At 46.5% G+C, this 21,602-nt stretch overlaps 3 protein-coding genes across 5 annotated transcripts in view; 1 reads left to right on the top strand and 2 right to left on the bottom strand.

The window, feature by feature from the left end:
- Positions 1 to 21,602, top strand: part of LOC144484872 (uncharacterized) — a 35,028-nt gene that overhangs the window by 7,761 nt on the left and 5,665 nt on the right. The window contains exon 2 of the mRNA XM_078203234.1: positions 17,035 to 17,879. Within this exon, the coding sequence (XP_078059360.1) occupies positions 17,035 to 17,879 (845 nt within the window). The remainder of the gene's footprint in view (positions 1 to 17,034; positions 17,880 to 21,602) is intronic.
- On the bottom strand, positions 1,722 to 5,010 carry LOC144484892 (uncharacterized). Its single transcript, XM_078203259.1, has 2 exons — positions 4,999 to 5,010; positions 1,722 to 3,912 (listed from the first exon to the last, which is right to left on the bottom strand). Exon 2 carries the CDS (start codon positions 3,552 to 3,554, stop codon positions 2,793 to 2,795), a length of 762 nt encoding a protein of 253 aa, XP_078059385.1. The 5' UTR covers positions 3,555 to 3,912; positions 4,999 to 5,010; the 3' UTR covers positions 1,722 to 2,792.
- On the bottom strand, positions 8,449 to 14,844 carry LOC144484881 (uncharacterized). Of its 3 annotated transcripts, none has more exons than XM_078203242.1 (2): positions 14,680 to 14,835; positions 8,449 to 10,043 (listed from the first exon to the last, which is right to left on the bottom strand). In XM_078203242.1, exon 2 carries the CDS (start codon positions 9,858 to 9,860, stop codon positions 8,655 to 8,657), a length of 1,206 nt encoding a protein of 401 aa, XP_078059368.1. In that variant the 5' UTR covers positions 9,861 to 10,043; positions 14,680 to 14,835; the 3' UTR covers positions 8,449 to 8,654. The 3 variants fall into 3 exon arrangements, with proteins under 3 accessions (XP_078059368.1, XP_078059370.1, XP_078059369.1); XM_078203244.1 differs by having other exon boundaries at positions 8,457 to 10,043; positions 14,779 to 14,844; XM_078203243.1 differs by having other exon boundaries at positions 8,521 to 10,043; positions 14,563 to 14,771.

Genomic DNA, 21,602 nt, shown 5'->3' with positions numbered 1-21,602 from the left:
ATACTGGGGATATTGGCCTGGGAGAGGACACTCACGGTGGTAAGCCTATCCTGCCATTGGATTTGCGGCATTTTGTGGAGGCAACGTTGGTGACATCTCTCCAGGGATTTGAGGTGAGTGCTGTACATTGTCCATGTTTCTGATGGATACAGGAGGGCAGGGACCACGGCTGCTCTGCAGACCATGAGCTTGGTGCTGGATTTGAGGTCTCGGGCTTTGAACTCTGTTCCTCAGGCGTCCGAAGCCTGCACTGGCGCATTGGAGTCGATGCTGGATTTCATCGTCAATGCCTGCCCGTGCTGACAGGAGGCTCCTGAGGTGTGGGAAATGATCCACGTTACCCAGGGGCTCACTGTGGATCTTGATGGTCGGGAGGGGGAGCAGGAGTGGGCTGGTAGAGAACCTTTGTTTCCCGGATGTTTAGTCTGAGGCCAATTCTCTCATATGTCTCAGTGAATATGTCGACGAGTTTGTAGAGAAGTTTAAGCTTTTAGTTCAGTGTCACAAGTGGGCTGACATTAACACTGCAATGAAGTTACTGTAAAAAAGCCCTAGCTCAACCTCTGAGTGTGCGCACAGACACACTCAGGTTGTGAATGAAGCCCAGTCCATCGTTCAAACCAGCCTCCCATCCATTGACAATGTCTACACTTCCCACTACTTCGGAAAAGCAGCCAGCATAATTAAGGACCCCGGACATACTCTCTTCCGCTTTCTTCCATTGGGAAAAATAAACAAAAGTCTGAGGACACGAACCAACCGACTCAAGAACAGCTTCTTCCCTGCTGCCATCAAACTTTTGAATGGACCTACCTCGCATTAAGTTGATGTTTCTCTGCACCCCAGCTATGACTGTAACATTCTGCACTCTCTCAAAGAACAAAGAACAGTACAGCACAGGAAACAGGCCCTTCGGCCCTCCAAACCTGTGTCGCTCCATGGTCCAACTAGACCAATCGTTTGTATCCCTCCATTCCCAGGCTGCTCATGTGACTATCCAGGTAAGTCTTAAACGATGTCAGCGTGCCTGCCTCCACCACCCTACTTGGCAGCGCATTCCAGGCCCCCACCACCCTCTGTGTAAAAAACGTCCCTCTGATATCTGAGTTATACCTCGCCCCTCTCAGCTTGAGCCCGTGACCCCTCGTGATCGTCACCTCCGACTTGGGAAAAAGCTTCCCACTGTTCACCCTATCTATACCCTTCATAATCTTGTACACCTCTATTAGATCTCCCCTCATTCTCCGTCTTTCCAAGGAGAACAACCCCAGTCTACCCAATCTCTCCTCATAGCTAAGACCCTCCATACCAGGCAACATCCTGGTAAACCTTCTCTGCACTCTCTCCAATGCCTCCACGTCCTTCTGGTAGTGCGGCGACCAGAACTGGACGCAGTACTCCAAATGTGGCCTAACCAGCGTTCTATACAGCTGCATCATCAGACTCCAGCTTTTATACTCTATACCCCGTCCTATAAAGGCAAGCATACCATATGCCTTCTTCACCACCTTCTCCACCTGTGTTGCCACCTTCAAGGATTTGTGGACTTGCACACCTAGGTCCCTCTGTGTTTCTATACTCCTGATGACTCTGCCATTTATTGTATAACTCCTCCCTACATTATGTACGTTATGGTTTTTCTGTATCGCGTGCAAAAAATAATACTGTTCACTGTGTACGAATACGTGTCAATAATAAATCAAATCAAATACGCATTTTCTTCATTCATTTATGGGACATTTATTGCCATCCTAGTTGCCCTTGGAGGGCATTCGAGAGACAACCACATTGCTGTGGCTCTGGAGTCACATGTAGGCCAGGTCAGGTAAGGGCAGCAGATTTCCTTCCCAAAAGGGCACTGGTGAACCAGATGGGTTTTTCCGACAATCGACAATGGTTTCATGATAATCAGTAGGTTCTTAACTTTTTAAAAATTGAATTCAAATTCCACCATCTGCCGTGGCGGGATTCGAACCCGGACCCCCAGAACATTCGCTGAATTTCTGGATTAATAGTCCAGCAATAATACCCACTGGGCCATCACCTCCCCCCCACCCCCCTTAGAGTCAGCGTACTGCAGCCCGATGACTGAGGCTGGGCTGGTCTTGGTTCTGGCCTGGAGGGGTCGGAGATTGAAAGTTTCCCATTGGTCCAGTCAGTTAGCTCGACTGCAGTGGGGAGCTTCATGGTGCTGGGGTGGAGTGTTGCTGCGGGGAAGGTGGGGATGAACGTTGGTGCGATGACACAGCCCTGCTTGACCCCAGTTTGTACTCATTCTGATCGCCTCACCATAGGAAGGATGTGATTGCACTGGAGGGGGTGCAGAGGAGGTTCACCAGGATGTTCCCTGGGATGGAGCAGCTGAGCTATAAGGAGAGACTCGATAGGCTTGGATTGTCTTCTTTCGAGCAGAAAAGGCTGAGGGGGGACATGATTGAGGTGTATAAGATTGTGAGGGGTATGGACAGGGTGGATAGGAAGCAGCTGTTCCCCTTAATTGATGGGTCAATAACGAGGGGGCATCATTTTAAGGTGAGGGGCAGGAGGTTTTGGGGGATTTGAGGAAAAATGCTTTCACCCAGAGGGTGGTGGGAGTCTGGAATTCACTGTCTGGGAGGGTAGTGGAGGCGGGAAACCTCACAACCTTTAAAAAGCACATGGATGAGCACTTGAATGTTTTGACAGTTCAAACACCATCAGCCAAGTGCTGGAAAATGGACTAGTGTAAATTTCCTATAGTTTTGTCAGTGCAGACTCGATGGGCTGAAAGGCCTCTTCTGTACTGTATGACTCTATGACTTGTGAACTCGCTGGTGTTTCTGCAGTCGGGATGACTGAGTGAATCCCTTCCCACACACGGTGCAGGGGAATGGCCTCTCCCCAGTGTGAACTCGCTGGTGTGTCCGCAGGGCAGATGACGATCTGAATCTCTTTGTGCAGTGAGAGCAACTGAAAGGTCTCTCCTCAGTGTGAATGCGCTGGTGGGACATCATTAGCTGAGAGCTTTTGAAATCCCTCCCACAGTCAGAGCATTTAAAGGGTCTCTCTTGGGTGTGAGTGACATTGTGCCTCAACAAGTAGGGCAACTGACTGAATCCTTTCCCACACACAGAGCATGTGAACGGCCTCTCCCCAGTGTGAACTAACTGGTGTCTCCGCAGGCCTGATGCCACACTGAATCCTTTCCCACACACAGAGCAAGTGAACGGCCTCTCCCCAGTGTGAACTCGCTGATGGCTCTGCAAATCAATTAACTGAGTGAATCCCTTCCCACACACAGAGCAGATGAAAGGTCTCTCCCCAGTGTGAAATCGATGGTGTCTCTGCAGACTGGATAACCGAGTGAATCCTTTCCCACACTCAGAGCAAGTAAATGGCCTCTCCCCAGTGTGAACTCGCTGGTGTCTCTGTAAATCAATTATCTGAGTGTATCCCTTCCCACACACAGAGCAGGTGAACGGCCTCTCCCCAGTGTGACCGCGTCGATGAATTTCCAGCTGAGATGGAAAACTGAATCCTTTCCCACAGTCCCCACATTTCCACGGTTTCTCCATGGTGCGGGTGTCCTTGTGACTCTCCAGGTTAAACAATCAGTTAAATCTCACACAGAACACGGGTACAGTCTCTCCCGCTGTGAATGCTGCGATGTATTTTCAGGCTGTGTAACTGGTTAAAGCTCTTTCCACACTCAGTGCACTGGAGCACTCTTACTCGGGTGTGTGTGTGTGTCTCGGTGCTTTTCCAGCCACACTGAAATTTAAAATCTCCTGAAGCAGACAGAACAGAGAAACATTTCCATTCTGGATTCAAAGGTCGATAATATTCAGGTCCCGACGAATTGAGGCCTCTGTCAGATGTTGATGTGATGTTTGGTTTGAGATTTCTGTCTGTAAATCCTCACCTTCTGATATCCTGTAAAAGGAATTTACAAAAGTCATCACAGTCAGTACAGGATAGAAATTCAGAACAGACAGTTCTAGTTTCTATGGAACATTCTTTCCTCTCTCATTCCCCAAAAGCTGCAAATCTCCATCCCACACACTCTCCCTCAATTCTCACTCTGCTGTATCTAATATTCACCCTCTCAATTCTCCTGAAGGTGCTGATTGAGGCTGATTGACAGATCCATGCTCACTGCTTCCTGCCCTGGACACAGGGAGCTGAATATCTCCATGCAGGCTGCCAGACAGATGTCTATAATACTGGATAAAAGTGTAATATACAGGACATTATTTGAATTGTGATAGAGCAGGTATTTGAGGAAGATTTATACTTGGGTAGGGAGAGCACATGATCTGGAACTCGTGCCCATAAGGATGGTGGAACAGAAGATGAATGGGAAAGACATCCCATGATATAGTGGGATCTGGAAAGCAGAATTTATTTCCCTTTCCAAAAGAGAAAATGCTGGAAAATCTCAGCAGGTCTGGCAGCATCTGTGAGGAGAGAAAAGAGCTGACGTTGAGGCCAGATGACCGTTTGTCAAAGCTATTTCCCTTTCTTTCCTCCTCTGCCACCGCTCTGCCTCGTCAATAAGACATTGGGACTCAGAGGGTTGATGCAGTTTGATGGACAAGTTGTCTCCATTCTGAGCAATGGGGAACAAGCTCCTCCCAGTCATTGACAATATTACCCCCTAAAACCTAAAATTTAGAATCCTAAAATGTGTAGGTTAGAGGGATTAGTGGGTAAATGTGTGGGGGTAGGGCCTGGGTGGGATTGTGGTCGGTGCAGACTCGATGGGCCGAATGGCCTCCTTCTGCACTGTAGGGTTTCTATGTTCGATGTTCTTCTAAAACGATGCCGGCCTGCGCATGCGCCTTGTTGCAAATTGCCCCCAATAAAGATGGCGGCCATGAACACGGCCCGAACATGAGGAGCTGCAGGACCGCTCGGTACAAACTGGGTCCGTGAAGCTCTTAACCGAGGTTCACGGCTGACACAACCTGCTTACGCAGCGTTTCCGTCCACCCGCGAGATCCCTCGCCCCCTCCGTACCGTCAATCACCGCTAATCTATCTCCGAGCCGAAAAAACAGCCCGTCTCCGTCGCCATTACCCACAATGCGCATGCTCCAGTCAGAGCGGGCTCCGCCCCTCATTCACTGTGATTGGTTGGAGGTCTGAGCGGGAAAGGCTGGTCCTCCAGCCCCTTCTCTTCCCATTGGTCCGCGCTACCGTCAATCAGCCGGGCATTGTGACGGTGGCTTGCTGTTTGTCCAATAATAACCGCACCGACCTCCTCAGAAGACAAACACGGGACACAGTGGACAGAGTACCCTTCGTCGTCCAGTACTTCCCCGGAGCGGAGAAGCTACGGCATCTCCTCCGGAGCCTTCAACATGTCATTGATGAAGACGAACATCTCGCCAAGACCAGCCCCACACCCCCACTTCTTGCCTTCAAACAACCGCACAACCTCAAACAGACCATTGTCCGCAGCAAACTACCCAGCCTCCAGGAGAACAGTGACCACGACACCACACAATCCTGCCACAGCAACCTCTGCAAGACGTGCCGGATCATCGACACAGATGCCATCATCTCACGTGAGAACACCATCCACCAGGTACACGGTACATACTCTTGCAACTCGGCCAAAGTTGTCTACCTGATACGCTGCAAGAAAGGATGTCCCGAGGCATGGTACATTGGGGAAACTATGCAGACGCTGCGACAACGGATGAATGAACACCGCTCGACAATCACCAGGCAAGATTGTTCTCTTCCTGTTGGGGAGCACTTCAGCGGTCACGGGCATTCGGCCTCTGATATTCGGGTAAGCGTTCTCCAAGGCGGCCTTCGCGACACATGACAGCGCAGAGTCGCTGAGCAGAAACTGATAGCCAAGTTCCGCACACACGTGGATGGCCTCAACCGGGATATTGGGTTCATGTCACACTATTTGTAACGCCCACAGTTGCGTGGACCTGCAGAGTTTCACTGGCTGTCTTGTCTGGAGACAATACACATCTTTTTAGCCTGTCTTGATGCTCTCTCCACTCCCATTGTTTTGTTTCTTAAAGACTTGATTAGTTGTAAGTATTCGCATTCCAACCATTATTCATGTAAATTGAGTCTGTATCTTTATAAACTCTGTTTGTGAACAGAATTCCCACTCACCTGAAGAAGGGGCTTAGAGCTTCGAAAGCTTGTGTGGCTTTTGCTACCAAATAAACCTGTTGGACTTTAACCTGGTGTTGTTAAACTTCTTACTGTGTTTACCCCAGTCCAACGCCGGCATCTCCACATCATGGCACAGAGAACACAGCAAAGCACTGACTTACTCTGAGTGTAACAATGACACACACAGGCTCCAATACAATCAGAGTGGGGATGGAGCACAGAGACAACACAGCAAAGCACTGACTTACTCTGAGTGTAACAATGACACACACAGGCTCCAATACAATCAGAGTGGGGATGGAGCACAGGGACAACACAGCAAAGCACTGACTTCAAAACAGAAAATGCTGCAAAACCTCAGCAAGTCTGACAGCAACTGTGGAGAGAGATTCCATGATGTGGAGATGCCGGCGTTCGACTGGGGTAAGCCCAGTAAGAAGTCTCACAACACCAGGTTAAAGTCCAACAGGTTTATTTGGTAGCACAAGCCACAAGCTTTCGGAGCGCTGCCCCTTCGTCAGATGAGTGGGAGTTCTGTTCACAAACAGGGCATATAAAGACACAAACTCAATTTACAGAATAATGTTTGGAATGCAAGTCTTTACAGGTAATCAAGTCTTAAAGGTACAGACAACGTGAGTGGAGGGAGCATTAAGCACAGGTTAAAGAGATGTGTATTGTCTCCAGCCAGGACAGTAAGTGAGATTTTGCAAGTCCAGGCAAATTGTGGGGGTTACAGATAGTGTGACATGAACCCAAGATCCCAGTTGAGGCCGTCCTCATGTGTGCGGAACTTGGCTATCAGTCTCTGCTCAGCGACTCTGCGTTGTTGTGTCGTGAAGGCCGCCTTGGAGAATGCTTACCCGAAGATCAGAGGCCGAATGCCTGTTTTACACAGCACATGGTCATTCTGAATGGAGAATCTCTGAGTTGTACAATTCACATCATTCAGGAGCCAGATTGTCTGCTCAGAAAGAGGAAGGTTTCTGTGACACCAATGAAAAGCAACACACACACACTCACAGACACCCTCACACACAGAGTCTCACACCCTGCAAATTATCTCCTGTCACTTTTAGTCGTTTTGAAATAAATCCTGAATGAACTATAAAATCATTCAGAAGTACTTGTTGAGATTCCCCTGAAAGACATCTGTACTGTTCATTTCACTCCCTGTAGTTGTGATTTCCATATTCTCGCCACTCTTTGTGTAGAGAAATTTATCCTGGATTTCCTATTGGATTTCTTAGTGACTGTTTTATATTGATTGTCTCCAGTTTCCCAGTAACTTCATTGCAGTGTTAATCTAAGCCTACTTGTGACTAATAAATAAACTTTACTTTTTGCTCTTCCCCACAAGAGGAAACACTATTTCTGTATCTAAGCATTTTATAAATTTGAGGACCTCTGCTCAGGTTACCCCTCAGCCTTCATTTCTCAAGAAAGAAGAACTAGCCTGTCAATCCTTTCCTGATAAAAAAAAACACACACGTTTTGAAAATCATTTATGGGATGTGGGCATTGCTGGCTTGGCCAGCATTTATGGCTAATCCCTGATTGCCCTTGAGAAGGTGGTGGTGAGCTGCCTTCTACATTAAAATCTCATCATATAAATCCTCTCCTTTCCAGTGCCTGGATATTTTTTTTAATAATACGGTGACCAGAATGATATGCAGTGGTCAGTAAGATTCTTGATCAGAGAGTCACAGATTTTCCAAAAGTGGTTTGAGTTTATCCATGGTTTTAAATTAGATTCTTAGGAAGCAACAATTTAAAAATGATGCATAATAAACAGGGGGAAAAAAAGAAGACCTATGGCAGGTGAGTAACTGAGGCCCCAGCACTGATCCTGCGTTACCCAAATAGTCACTGCCTGCCAGTTGGAAAAAGACCCGTTTAATCCTACTCTTTGTTTCCTGTCTGCCAGTCAGTTTTCTACCCATCTCAGTACAACAGCCCCAATCCCATGTGCTTTACTTTTTGTGAAGAAGTTGCCGAGTTGGCGGACGAGGGGAATCGGGTTCACGTTATCTATCTCAGGGCATAATCATCAACAACTTGTGTTTACACAGAGTGTTGTGGGGCTGGAGGAGGTTACTGAGATACTGAGGAACTTTTTTAAGTTCATTTTTACGGAATGTAGGCGTCACTGGCTGGGCCAGCATTTCTTTCCCATCCCTAACTGCCCTCCATTTCAGAGGGTATTTGAGAGTCAACCACATTGCTGGTCTGGAGTCACATGTAGGCCTGACCAAGTAAGGACGGCAGGTTTCCTTTTCTAAAGGACGTTACTGAATCAAATGGGTTTTTACGACAATTGATTAAAGGTTGAGGTTTGTCATTAGACTTTTAATTGAAGATTTTAATTGAATACAAATTTCACCATTGCCTGTGGTGGGATTCGAACCTGGGTCCCCAGAGCCTTACCCTGAGTCCAGTGATAATTCCACTGTGCCGCTGCCTCCCCTATTCATCCAATTGTTATTGTTTATCTCAGGGCGCAGAAACAACAGAATCCAACTTTGCCGGTCACACATGAAGTCGTCTATGTTTCAGCAGGCTGTAATACTGATTAAATCCCTTCCCACACATGGAGCAGTTGAAAGGTTTTGCCCCAGTGTGAACTCGCTGGTGTCTCTGCAGGTGGGATGGATCAGTGAATCCCTTCCCACACAGGGAGCAGGTGAACGGTTCTGTCGCAGTGTGAGCTCGCTGGTGTTTCAGCATATAGGATGAATCAGTGAATCCCTTCCCACACACAGAGCAGGTGAACGGCTTCTCCCCGGTGTGAATGCGTTGGTGTCTCAGCAGGCCAGACGACTGAGCGAATCCCTTTCCACACACAGAGCACAGGAACGGCCTCTCCCCGGTGTGAATGCGTTTGTGTTTCAGCAGATCATCACTTCTTTTAAAGGTCTTATTGCATTCTGAGCATTGAAAAGGTCTCTTATCAGAGTGAATGTGTTGGTGTTGATTGCAGGAGGAAATCTGAGCAAATCTTTTGCCACAAATGGAGCAGGAGAATGGCTTCTCCCCTGTGTGAATGCGGCGGTGTCTCCGGAGGCTGGATGACTCCGTGAAAGCCTTCCCACACACGGAGCAGATGAATGCCTTCTCCCCGGTGTGAATAGGCCGGTGACTCAGCAGATGCTGCAAACAAGTAAATGTTTTCCCACACACAGGGCAAACGTATGGCCTCTCCCCAGTGTGAGTGCCCTGGTGTCTCAGCAGACTAATCCTTCTTTTGAAGGTCTTCTCACATTTAAAGCATTTAAAATGTCTCTTCTGAAAATGAACCAGTTGGTGAACGGTGCAGTGGGAGGGCTGAGTGAATCTCTTCCCACACTGGGAGCAGCTGAATGGCCTGTCCTTGGTGTGAACTTGTTGGTGCTCAGTGAGATGCACTGAGTCGCTGAACGACTCTCCACAGTGAGAGCAGCTGAACGGTCTCTCGTGTGTGTGAAGGAGCTGGTGCTCTGCAAGGCGGGAGGACTGGCTGAACCTCTTCCCGCAGTGGGAGCAGCTGAACGGTCTCTCGTCAGTGTGAAGGAGCTGGTGTTGGGCCTGTTCCTCAGAGGTTTCAATGCTTTGCCCAGAGTCAGAGCTTTGAAGAGGCTTCTGAATAATGTGATCGAGTTGGTGAGCCAGCAGGTTGGACGAACACATGAATTTCTTCCCACACACGGAGCAGGTGAATGAACTCTCACTATTGCGAGCTCGCTGTCGTGTCAGCATGTTTTCCAGCTGTATCAATCCCTCCCCACAGGAGGAGCAAGGAAACAGATTCTCACCAGTTTCCAACTGAGATGGTCAATTAAATCCCTTCAGATGTACAAATCTTCAAATCCCAATGAATTGATTGACTCTGTCTGACGTGAGATTTGATTGTCCAGACTGCAAATCCTCCTCTTCTATTTCCTGCAAAATAAGTTTACAAAGAATTACGTCGCTGGCACGGTGGTTTGTACTCCTGCCTCACAGCGCCAGGGACCTGGGTTCGATTCCGGCCTTGGTTACCTGTCTGTGTGGAGTTTACACAGTAAGGAGTCTAACAACACCAGGTTAAAGTCCAACAGGTTTATTTGGTAGCAAAAGCCACTAGCTTTCGGAGCGCTGCTGTGTGGAGTTTGCATATTCTTCACTTGTTTGCGTGGGTTTCCTCCAGGTGCTCCGGTTTTCTCCCACAGTCCAAAGATATTCAGGTTAGGTGGACTGGCCATGCTAAATTATCCATTTTCCCCCCAGGGTGTGTAGGTTAGGGAGATTAGTGGGGTAAATAAGTTGGGTTATGTTGTTGGGGCCTTGGTGGGATGCTCTGTCGGAGAGTTGACTTGATGGGCCAAATAGCCTCCTTCCGAGCTGTGGAATTCTATGAATATATCTATCCTGGACTGACAGTGATGACTTTTATAAATTCCCTTTGCAGGATATTGGAAAGGAGGATTTACAGCAAGAAAACACAAACCAAACATCACGTTGAGATCTGACAGTCACTCGGATCATTAGGAGCTGATTGTTATTGTCTTTGAACAGGGAAGGAGAATTGTTTGTTCTGTCTGTGACAATACACAAACAGGCCATTCGGTTTATCGAGTCTGTACTGGAGTTTATACTCCACATGAGTCTCCTCTCATTCTGATCACCACATCTCAGCTTTTCAGTTGATTTTTCCAATCCCTTTTCTCTCATAAGCTCATATATTTTCCTTTTGAAAGCATCTAAAGTATTTGTGTCAACCACTTCCAGTCGCAGTGAGTTCCATATTCTAACAACTGTCCGAAGAAAGAAACATCTCCTATTTTCCTGTTTGATTTATTTGTTGTCTGTTCATGGTTCCCAGTAATGGAAAAACCAACAAGTGGAAACATTCCATTCACATCTACCTACTTATCCCATTCAGAAAGCCCGTTCAGAAGAGACAACATTTTTCTCTTGGTTTGAGCTTGTTGTGTGTAAATCCTTAATTTCTAACCACCTGTAACAAAAAATATCCAAAATCCATCACGATCGAAAATCTAGGTACAAGTAATTCAGAAAGCTATTATTTGTTATGAGGGGAATGGAGTAAAAGCAGTGAAGTTATGTTTCAGTTGCACACGGTGAGTCTGTATCTGGAGCAATGTCTACATTATCGATTTCCTTATTTAAGGAAAAATATAAATGCATTAGAAGTTCATAGAAGGTTTAGTCGACTAACACCTGGAATAGGTGGATAGTCTGATGAGGAGCAGTGAGACAGTCTCTGCTTGAGTTTAAAAGAGTAAGAGGCAACTTAATTTAAACCTTTCAGATCCTGAAAGGTCTTGGATGTGGAGAGGAGTCATAGAGGTTTATAGCATGGAAACAGGCCCTTCAGCCCAACTTGTCCATGCTGCCCCTTTTTTTAACCCCGAAACTAGTCCCAATTGCCCGCATTTGGCCCATATCCCTCTATACCCATCATACCCGTGTAACTATCTAAATGCTTTTCAAAAGACAAAATTGTACCCGCCTCTACTACTACCTCTGGCAGTTTGCTCAAGACACTCTCCACCCTCTGTATGAAAATATTGCCCCTCTGGACCCTTTGTATCTCTCCCTTCTCACCTGAAATCTATGCCCTCTAGTTTTAGACTCCCCTACCTTTGCAAAAAGATATTGACTATCTAGCTGATCTATGGCCCTCATTATTTTATAGACCGCTATAGGATCACCCCTATGCCTCCTGCGCTCCAGAAAAAAAATTCCCAGTCTATCCAGTCTCTCCTTATAACCATCAAATCCCAGTAGCATCCTCGTAAATCTTTTCTGCACTCTTTCTCGTTTAATAACAACCTTTCTATAATAGGGTGACCAGAACTGCACACAGTATTCCAAGTGTGGTCTGACACAAGTCTTGTACAACTTCAACAAGACGTCCCAACTCCTGTATTTAATGTTCTGACCAATGAAACCAAGCATGCCGAATGCCTTCTTCGCCCTCTACCTATGAACCTGTACCCCTAGATCTCTTTGTTCTATAACTCTCCCCAATGCCCTACCATTAACTGAGTAAGTCCTGTCCTGGTTCAATCTACCAAAATGCATCACCTCGCATTTATCAAAATTAAACTCCATCTGCCATTCACCAGCCCACTGGCCCAATTGATCAAGATCCCGATGCAATCCTAGGTAACCTTCTTCACTGTCCACTATGCCACCAATCCTGGTGTCATCTGCAAACTTACTAACCATACTGCAAACTTACTAACCATGCCTACTAAATTCTCATCCACATCATGAATATAAACGACAAATAACAGTGGACCCAACACCGATCACTGAGGCACACGGCTGGTCACAGGCCTCCAGTTTGAAAAACAACCCTCTACAACCACCCTCTGTCTTCTGTCATCAAGCCAGTTTTGTACCTATTTGGCTACCTCATCCTGGATCCCGTGAGATTACCCTTATGCAACAACTTACCATTTGATACCTTGTCAAAGGCCTTGCTAAAGTCCATGTAAAGAACATTAACTGCACTGCCCTCTTCTAACTTCTTGGTTACCCATTCAAAAAACTCAATCAAATTTGTGAGACATGATTTTCCACTCCAAAGCCATGCTGACTGTTTCTAATCAGTCCTTGCCTCTCTGCATGCCTGTAGATCCTGTCTCTCAAAATACCTTCCAACAACTTGTTGGAAGTGTTGTTTACTCTTATGGGAGAATCTCGGGGTCACTGTTTAAACAAGTGTTGCGCATAGAGACAGAGATTAGATATTTTTCACACAGTGGGTCGTGAATCTTTGGATCTCCATTCCTCAAAAGTAGATATATATCTCTTGGGGCAAAAGGGATATTATGGGGGGATGGGTGGGACAAGGGTATTGAATTTGAGGATCAGCCATGACCATAATGAATGGCAGGGAATGTTCAAAGGGCTGAATGGCCTCCTTCCGCTTCTATTTTCTATGCATGTTTCTATGTAAACATGAGGAGCTTGGGGCTGAAGTGTAACCAAAAGGCCATAAGACATAGGAGCAGAATTAGGCCACTCGGCCCATCGAGGCTGCTTCACCATTCAGTCATGGGCTGATATTTTTCTCATCCCCATTCTCCTACCTTTTCCCCATAACCCCTGATCCACTTATTAATCAAGAACCTATCTATCTCTGTCTTAAAGACACTCAATGACCTGGCCTCCACAGCCTTCTGTGGCAAAGAGTTCCACAGATTCACCACTCTCTGGTGGGCCAGTGGGCTGACGAATGGCAGATGGAATTTAATTTCGACAAATGCGAAGTGATGCATTTTGGTAGATTGAACCAGGACAGGACTTACTCAGTTCATGGTAGGGCGTTGGGGAGAGTTACAGAACTAAGAGATCTAGGGGTACATGTTCATAGCTCCTTCAAAGTGGAGTCACAGGTGGACAGAGTGGTGAAGAAGGCATTCGGCATGCTTGGTTTCATCGGTCAGAACATTGAATACAGGAGTTGGGACGTCTTGTTGAAGTTGTACAAGACATTGGTAAGGCCACACTTGGAATACTGTGTGCAATTCTGGTCACCCTATTATAGAAAGGATAGTATTAAACTAGAAAGAGTGCAGAAAAGATTTAGTAGGATGCTACCGGGACTTGATGGATTGAGTATAAGGAGAGGCTGAATGGACTGGAACTTTTTTCTCTGGAGCGTAGGAGGCTGAGGGGTGATCTTATAGAAGTCTATAAAATAATGAGGGGCATAGTCAATATCTTTTCCCAAAGGTAGATAGTCAATATCTTTTCCCAAAGGTAGGGGAGTCTAAAACTAGAGGGCACAGGTTTAAGGTGAGAGGGGAGAGATACAAAAGTGTCCAGAGGGGCAATTTGTTCACACAGAGGGTGGTGAGTGTCTGGAACAAGCTGTGGGTACAATTGTATCTTTTAAAAAGCATTTAGATAGTTACATGGGTACGATGGGAATAGAGGGATATGGGCCAAATGTAGGCAATTGGGATTCGCTTCAGGGGTTTTAAAAAAAAGGGCGGCATGGACAAGTTGGGCCGAAGGGCCTGTTTCCATGCTGTAAACCTCAATGACTCTGGCTGAAGAAATTCTTCCTCATCTCTGTTTGAAAGGAACATCCCTTTAGTCTGAGGTTGTGCCGCTGGTTCTAGTTTTTCCTACTCGTGGAAACATCCTCTCCACGTCCACTCTGTCCAGGCCACCCCGTACCCCGTAAGTTTCAATAAATTCCTCCTCAACCTTCTAAACTCCAACAAGTACAAAAGCCGTGTAACCGCTTCAGGTAAGTATTCCGGATGCCACCTCTCATACTGAATATGTACATGACCCATTAACTTCTCTCGGCTGCAAACGTGAGGTGCAGCCTGGGAGTGGGTGAAGCTGTTTGAAAATCTGATGCTCAAATTTAGTCATGTTTCCGAGCACTCGGACCCGGTGGGAGCAGAAACACAAAGACCCGCCCCCTCACGGTTGCGTCACCAAGACACCAGCGCATGCGCTCTGCTCCCTGCTCAATCAAGATGGCGGCTGTTAACCTGAGCTTTGTCTCGGGAAAAAGACCTGAAGCTGCAAACACGGGACCTACGGGCTCATATTCGATGTTTGAGGCCTTCAACAGGTATTTAGAAACCCTCTACGTCCATCCGCCGGTTCCATTGCTCCCTCTATGTTTCTGCATCCTTACCGGCTGCTGATGAGACACAGGAACTTCTCTCCAGTCGCTGTCACCCGCACTGCGCGTGCTGCAAACGCCTTTGCTTACCGCGCATGCGCACCTCTCCCATGGAACAGGGAACTCTTCCGATTGGTCCGGAGCTGCGCATGTTTCAGGTCTGCCCCTCATTCACTCCGATTGGTTGGAGGACCAGCCGCTCCCGCTCGGTCCTCCAGTCCCACCCTCTCTTCCGATTGGTTCGGAGCTGCCGTCAATCAGTCCCCTGGGCATTGTGATGTGGAGCATGCGCAGTGTCATTGCTGTCCTTGGCGCTTGTTTGTCCCGGAGAAGCGGAGTCAGCGTTAGGCGGTGGCTGGGAGGATTTGGAAACACTTTGTGGATCCGCAAACCCTTCAGAATCATTGTCAGCTCCCTGGTTTGCAGCTGCAAACCTCCCGGGAACAGGCCCAGGTTAACGGCCACATCCTGGCTCAGCCACTGGAGGATGGTTCACATCAGAGGATGGGGGAGGGGGACAATAAATAAGAGGTTACACTTTGGCCTCAAATCAATGAGGACTCTGATCTCTGGGAAGGAAGGAAACCCTGGGAGGTGGGCGGGGAGGATTCACAAACACCCGCTGGAGGCCCCAACATCCCCAATAAGACCCATTGGTTTTATTGTCAGTCTGCAGACAGCAGCTGGAGAACTGAATCCACAGTAAGAGTTTTAACAACACCAGGTTAAAGTCCAACAGGTTTATTTGGCAGCAAATGCCATGAGCTTTCGGAGCACTGCTCCTTTGTCCGATTGAGTGGATATCTGCTCTCAAACAGGGCATACAGAGACAGAAAATCAAGTTACAGAATACTGATTAGAATGCGAATCTTTACAGCTAATCAGGTCTTAAAGATACAGACAGTGTGAGTGGAGGGAGCATTAGGCACAGGTTAATGAAATGAGTATTGTCTCCAGACAGGACAGCCAGTGAGATTCTGCAAGTCCAGGAGGCAAGCTGTGGGGGTTACCGATAGTGTGACATGAACCCAAGATCCTGGTTTAGGCCGCCCTCATGTGTGCGGAACTTGGCTCTCAGTTCTGCTCAGCGACTCTGCGCTGTCGTGTGTCGTGAAGGCTGCCTTGGAGAATGCTTACCCGAAGATCAGAGGCTGAATGCCCATGACCGCTGAAGTGTTCCCCAACAGGAAATGAATGGTCTTGCCTGGTGATTGTCGAGCGGTGTTCATTCAGCCGTTGTCGTAGCGTCTGCATGGTTTTCCCAATGTACTATGCCTCGGGGCATCCTTTCCTGCAGCGTATCAGGTAGACAATGTTGGCCGAGTTGCAAGAGTAGGTACCGTGTATCAGGTAGATGGTGTTCTCACGTGAGACGATGGCATCCGTGTCGATGATCCGGCACGTCTTGCAGAGGTTGCTGTGGCAGGGTTGTGTGGTGTCGTGGTCACTGTTCTCCTGAAGGCTGGTTAGTTTGCTGCGGACAATGGTCTGTTTGAGGTTGTGCGGTTGTTTGAAGGCAAGAAGTGGGGGTGTGGGGATGGTCTTGACGAGATGTTCGTCTTCATCAATGACATGTCATTGATCAGAACTGAATCCAGACAGAGGAGAGGGAGGGAGGGAGAAAACTGGGAATGGAGGAAAAGAATGTTGGAGATAATGAGATGGGTTTGGATTTCAGCCCAGGGAGGAGGGAGAGTGTGTGGAATGGGGATTTACAGGTTTGGGGGAACAAGCGGAAAAAATGTTCCAGAGAAACTAGAATTGTCTGTTCAGAATTTCTATCCTGGACTGACAGTAGTTTTGTTATCTTCTTTTGCAGGATATTTGAAGGGGAAGATTTACAGACTGGAAACTCAAATCAAATTTCATACGAATATTTTACAATCATTCGATTTATCAGCACCTAAACTCAATTAGCCTTTGAATGTGGAAGGAAAAATGTTTGTTCTGCCTGTGGGAAAATATTTCAAACATCAGTGTGACTGGAGAAGCATCGAGACACATGCACACACTGGAGTGAGACTGTTCCAGTGAACTGACTGTGGAAAGAGCTTTACCCAGTTACGCAGCCTGAAAAACATCACACCATTCACTGTCAGGTGAAACCGTACACGCGTTCTGTGTGGACAAGGATTTAACAGATCATCCAACCTGGAGAGACACAAAGACACCAGCACCATGGAGAAACTGTGGAAATGTGAAGACTGTGTAAAAGTTTGTAAAACCCCATCTCAGCTGGAAATTCATCGACGCTGTCACACTGGGGAGAGACCATTCATCTGCTGTATGTGTGGTAAAGGATTCGCTCAGTCATTTAGCCTGGTGTCACACCAGCGAGTTCACACTGAGGACAGACCGTTTAAATGCTCTGACTGTGGGAACAGTTTTAAGAGTTCTGAGGGTTTAATTCACCATCAACGGGTTCACACTGGCGAGAGACCATTCAATTGCTCTCAATGTGGGAAGAACTTCAGGCAAGTATCTCACCTCACTGAACACCTACGTGTTCACACTGGGGAGAAACCCTTCACCTGCTCCATGTGTGGGAAGGGATTCACTTGTGCTTCCCACCTCACTGAACACAAGCGTGTTCACACTGGGGAGAGACCATTCAGCTGCTCTCAGTGTGGGAAACATTTCAGGCAGTATTCCACCCTCACTGAACACAAGCGTGTTCACACTGGGGAGAGACCGTTTGTTTGCTCCTTTTGTGGGAAAGGATTTGTTAAATCATCCCATCTTCTTAGACACCAGCGCATCCACACTGGAGAGAGACCATTCACCTGCGCTGAGTGTGGGAAGGGATTCACTACGACATCTCACCTCAGTGAACACCAGAGTCTTCACACTGGGGAGAAACCTTTCACCTGCTCCCTATGTGGCAAGGGATTCACATGTTTATCCTACCTCAGAAGACACAAAATTGTTCACTCCGATGAGAGACCCTGTAAATGTTCTGACTGTGGGAAGAGGTTTAAAAGCAGAAATGAACTGATGAAACACCAGCCTCTTCACACAGGGGAGAGGCCGTTTGCTTGCTCTGTGTGTGGGAAGGGATTCACTCAGTCATCACAGCTCAGCAACCATCAGCTTGTTCACACTGATAAGAGACTGTTTAAATGCTCTGACTGTGGAAAGAGCTTTAAAAGTGCAGGGAATCTGCAGAGACACCAAACCACTCCCACTGAGAGAGGCTGTTCAGCTGCTCTTCATCTGGGAACTGATTCACTACTTCATCCCAAATCACTGATCACCTGAGGGTTCACACTGGTGGGAGGCCATTCCTCTGATTTGAGTGTGGGAAGGGATTCACTGTCATCCAGCCTGCTAAAACACCGGTGCACTCCCACTGAGGGAGCATGTTCACCTGCTCCGTGTGTGACAGGGGATTCAATCAGTTCAGCAGCTTTATTTCACATCAACTTGTTCAGACCGAAAAATAAATGGTTTTGATGTTCTGATTGTGACGAGATTTAAAAGTGCAATGGATCTGCTGCAACACAAGCACAACACTGAGCAGAGGCAGTTTACCTGCTCCATGTGTGGGAAGGGATTCACTCAGTCATTGTATCTCAGTAAATAGCAACTTGTTCACAATGAGAAGAGACTGTTTAAATGCTTGGACTGTGAGAAGAGGTTTAAAAGCTCCCTCCCTAACAGCACCGTGTACCTGTACCACAGGGATTGCAGTGATTGAAGAAGGCAGCTCACCACCACCTTCACAGAGTAATGAGGAAGGGGCAATAAATGCTGGCCTGAGCATTTGAAAAATGGAAAGAAGTCATCGGTGATTTTTCACTCAGTTATTAAGAAGCAACAGTTTAGATATGATACATAAAAGACATAAAACCTGTAATAGGTAAGATCCCGGATGAAGGAAATACTGATCTCCGCTAATCGCTGGAGGTGATATTCTCCTCGGAAGGGTTTACTGATCCCGGATCAGGGGGATACTGATCTCCGTGTCTGGAGGTGATATTCTCCTCGGAATGGTTTACTGATCCCGGATCAGAAGGATGCCGATCTCCTGTCTCAGTCACCTTTAGCCACTTTGAAAAGCTCTTTGTTGTTTGAAGTGATTTCCCCACACAAAATTCCATTTATGTAGCTTATTTCTGTGGCGGCGGGGGAGGGGGGGGCGCGGGGTGGTGGTGTGGTGGCTCGTGTTGGTGTTTATGTCAATCATTTATTTAATTATCATTTGCAAGGGACAGATGTTCAGTGAATTCCCTGCTATTTCCATTCGAGTCAGAGAGGTTTACAGCATGGAAACAGGCCCTTTGGCCCAACTTGTTCATGTCGCCCCTTTTTTTAACCACAAAGCCAGTCCCAATTGCCCGCATTTGGCCCACATCCCTCTATACCCATCTTACCCATGTAACCACTTTTTAAAACACAAAATTGTACCCGCCTCTACTACTAATCTGGCAGCTTGTTCCAGATGCTTACCATCCTCTGTGAAAAAATTGCCCCTCTGGACCCTCTTGTATCTCTCCTCTCTCACTTTAAACCTATGCCCTCTAGTTTTAGACTCCCCTACCTTTGGGAAAAAATATCGACTATCGAGCTGATCTGTGCCCCTCATTATTTTATAGACCTCTATAAGATCACCCCTCAGCCTCCTTCGCTCCAGAGAAAAAAGTCACAGTTTATCCAGCCTCTCCTTATATCTCAAACCATCAAATCTCAGTAGCATCCTACTAAATCTTTTCTGCACTCTTCCTAGTTTAATAATATCCTTTCTATAATAGGGTGACCAGAACTGTACACAGTATTCCAAGTGTGGCCTTACCAATGTCTTATACAACTTCAATAAGATGTCTCAACTCCTGGATTCAATGTTCTGACCAATGAAACCAAGCATGCCGAATGCCTTCTTCACCACTCTGTCCACCTGTGACTCCACTTTCAAGGAGCTATGAACCTGTACCCCTAGATCTCTTTGTTCTATAACTCTCCCCAATGCCCAACCATTAACTGAGTAAGTCCTGCCCTGTTTTGATCTATCAAAATGCATCACTTCACATTTATCTAAATTAAACTCCATCTGCCATTCGTCAGCCCATTGGAAGTCTCTTCAGTCACTTTGTGGTTCATTGCTTGCTGCGACATCCTGTTTAACCTTTATGTAGTGAGTTTACATATTGGCCATGATCACCCCACCCTATCAAGCTTGTCTTGGCCATGATCACCCCATCCTATCAAGTTTGTCTTGTTTCAGATCTGTGCTAGAGACACGTTTTTGGCTGGGATAAACGGTCTACACTGTCTGAGAAATTCAACACATTTAACACTTATTAAGTGGCAATTGTTTCCTGATTTCCCCATCCTTATTCACTTCTTACAAATGATTTCTGATTAACTCAGTAATTCCTAAACTACGAGCTTGTTTTAATTTCTTGATTACATATCGTCGCTACTCGAATGATCAGAATCAGCAATACAAACCCTTGAGCTTCCAGCAAGACTAAATGTAAAATATGGTACAAGTACATTTTTCACTCAGTAATTAGAACATTTCACTTTTCTCAGCACAGCAGCTGGCAGCATTTTAGATTCAGTACCAATTGTTCATTTCTCTTCTCGCTGGGTCATCCAGACTGGAAACGTTGGCTCTATTCTCTCTCCACAGAAGCTATCAGACCTGCCGAGATTTTTCAGCATTGTCAGTTTTTGAATTTCTTGATATCAGCTGGTCCAGTGATTATTGGCACAGTATCGCGCTGTTTTTACACATTTTTCCTGGCTATTTTCAAGTGACACAGTGTTCCAGCTGTTGGGTTTATGTTGTACCATCAAGTAGGCTTCGCTTTTTGCTTCAATGACACGTCATCTCTGCTGAATGGATCTCAAACCAGTCTTTGTTGTGTGTGGGGTCATCTGGACTCGAAATGTCAGCTCTTTTCTCTCCTTACAGATGCTGCCAGGCTTGCTGACATTTTCCAGCATTTTCTCTTTTGGTTTGTTGTGTGTTCCACCTTACCAAATGTTGCTGCTGCTGTGTCAGAAATTATTGAACTCAGCGACTTTCCAGTTGCATCAATATCAATGTTGATTGTTAAAGTTTTAATTGATGTGTCTGTAAAATATTTCACTATTTTGTTCACTGTTCCTTGATAATTTCATTTCAGAATGGGAGTGTCACTGTGAAGAACGTGTAAATCAGTAATTGTCAGCAAGGATTAATCAGCACTTTCTAATTGGAGATGTTAATTAATGGACCCTTTTAAACATTGACTTCTGGATTTTGTATCAATTTAGGATTGAAGTAAAAGTTTATAATTTTATTGTAAACCAGTTCCTGAATTCTTGAATTTAGGAGAAAGATCACAGAATGTGTGTTTAAAAAGGGACATTGCAGCCCCGAAAATCAGTAACATCTCCAGAATATTAAACTCCAGCCATAGGGTTTGTTAACATCAGCAAAATCAAACCAGATATTGTCAGATTATCAATCCTGAATGTGATAAACAGCAGCAATAACAACAGCAGAATCCAATCCCTTCAGTCACTTGTGAACTCGCTGATGTCTCCACTCTTTAGCTGCCTCAGTGAATCCCTTCCCCCACACACACAGCAGATAAATGGCCTATCCCCGGTATGAATTCACTGGTGTATCATCAAGTTGGAGACTTTGTAAATCCCTTCCCACATATAGAGCAGATAACTGACCTCTCCCCAGTGTGACCTCGTTGGTGTTCAATGAGGTTGGATGAAGATCTGAAATTCTTCCCACAGGAACTGCAGTTGAATGGCCTCTCCTGAGTGTGAACTTCCTGGTGGTATTGGAGGCTGGATAACTGGGCAAATTCCACCCCACACACGGAGCAGATGTA

This window comes from Mustelus asterias, unplaced genomic scaffold (genome assembly GCF_964213995.1).
Source record: "Mustelus asterias unplaced genomic scaffold, sMusAst1.hap1.1 HAP1_SCAFFOLD_130, whole genome shotgun sequence".
Lineage (NCBI taxonomy): Eukaryota > Metazoa > Chordata > Chondrichthyes > Carcharhiniformes > Triakidae > Mustelus > Mustelus asterias.
This window is presented reverse-complemented; position numbering and strand designations above follow the sequence as displayed.

What these genes read in the sequence shown, in the direction of transcription:
- LOC144484892 (XM_078203259.1), bottom strand. Translation starts at nt 3,554, where the DNA reads ATGGAGAAACCGTGGAAATGTGGGGACTGTGGGAAAGGATTCAGTTTT.
- LOC144484881 (XM_078203244.1), bottom strand. Translation starts at nt 9,860, where the DNA reads ATGCTGACACGACAGCGAGCTCGCAATAGTGAGAGTTCATTCACCTGC.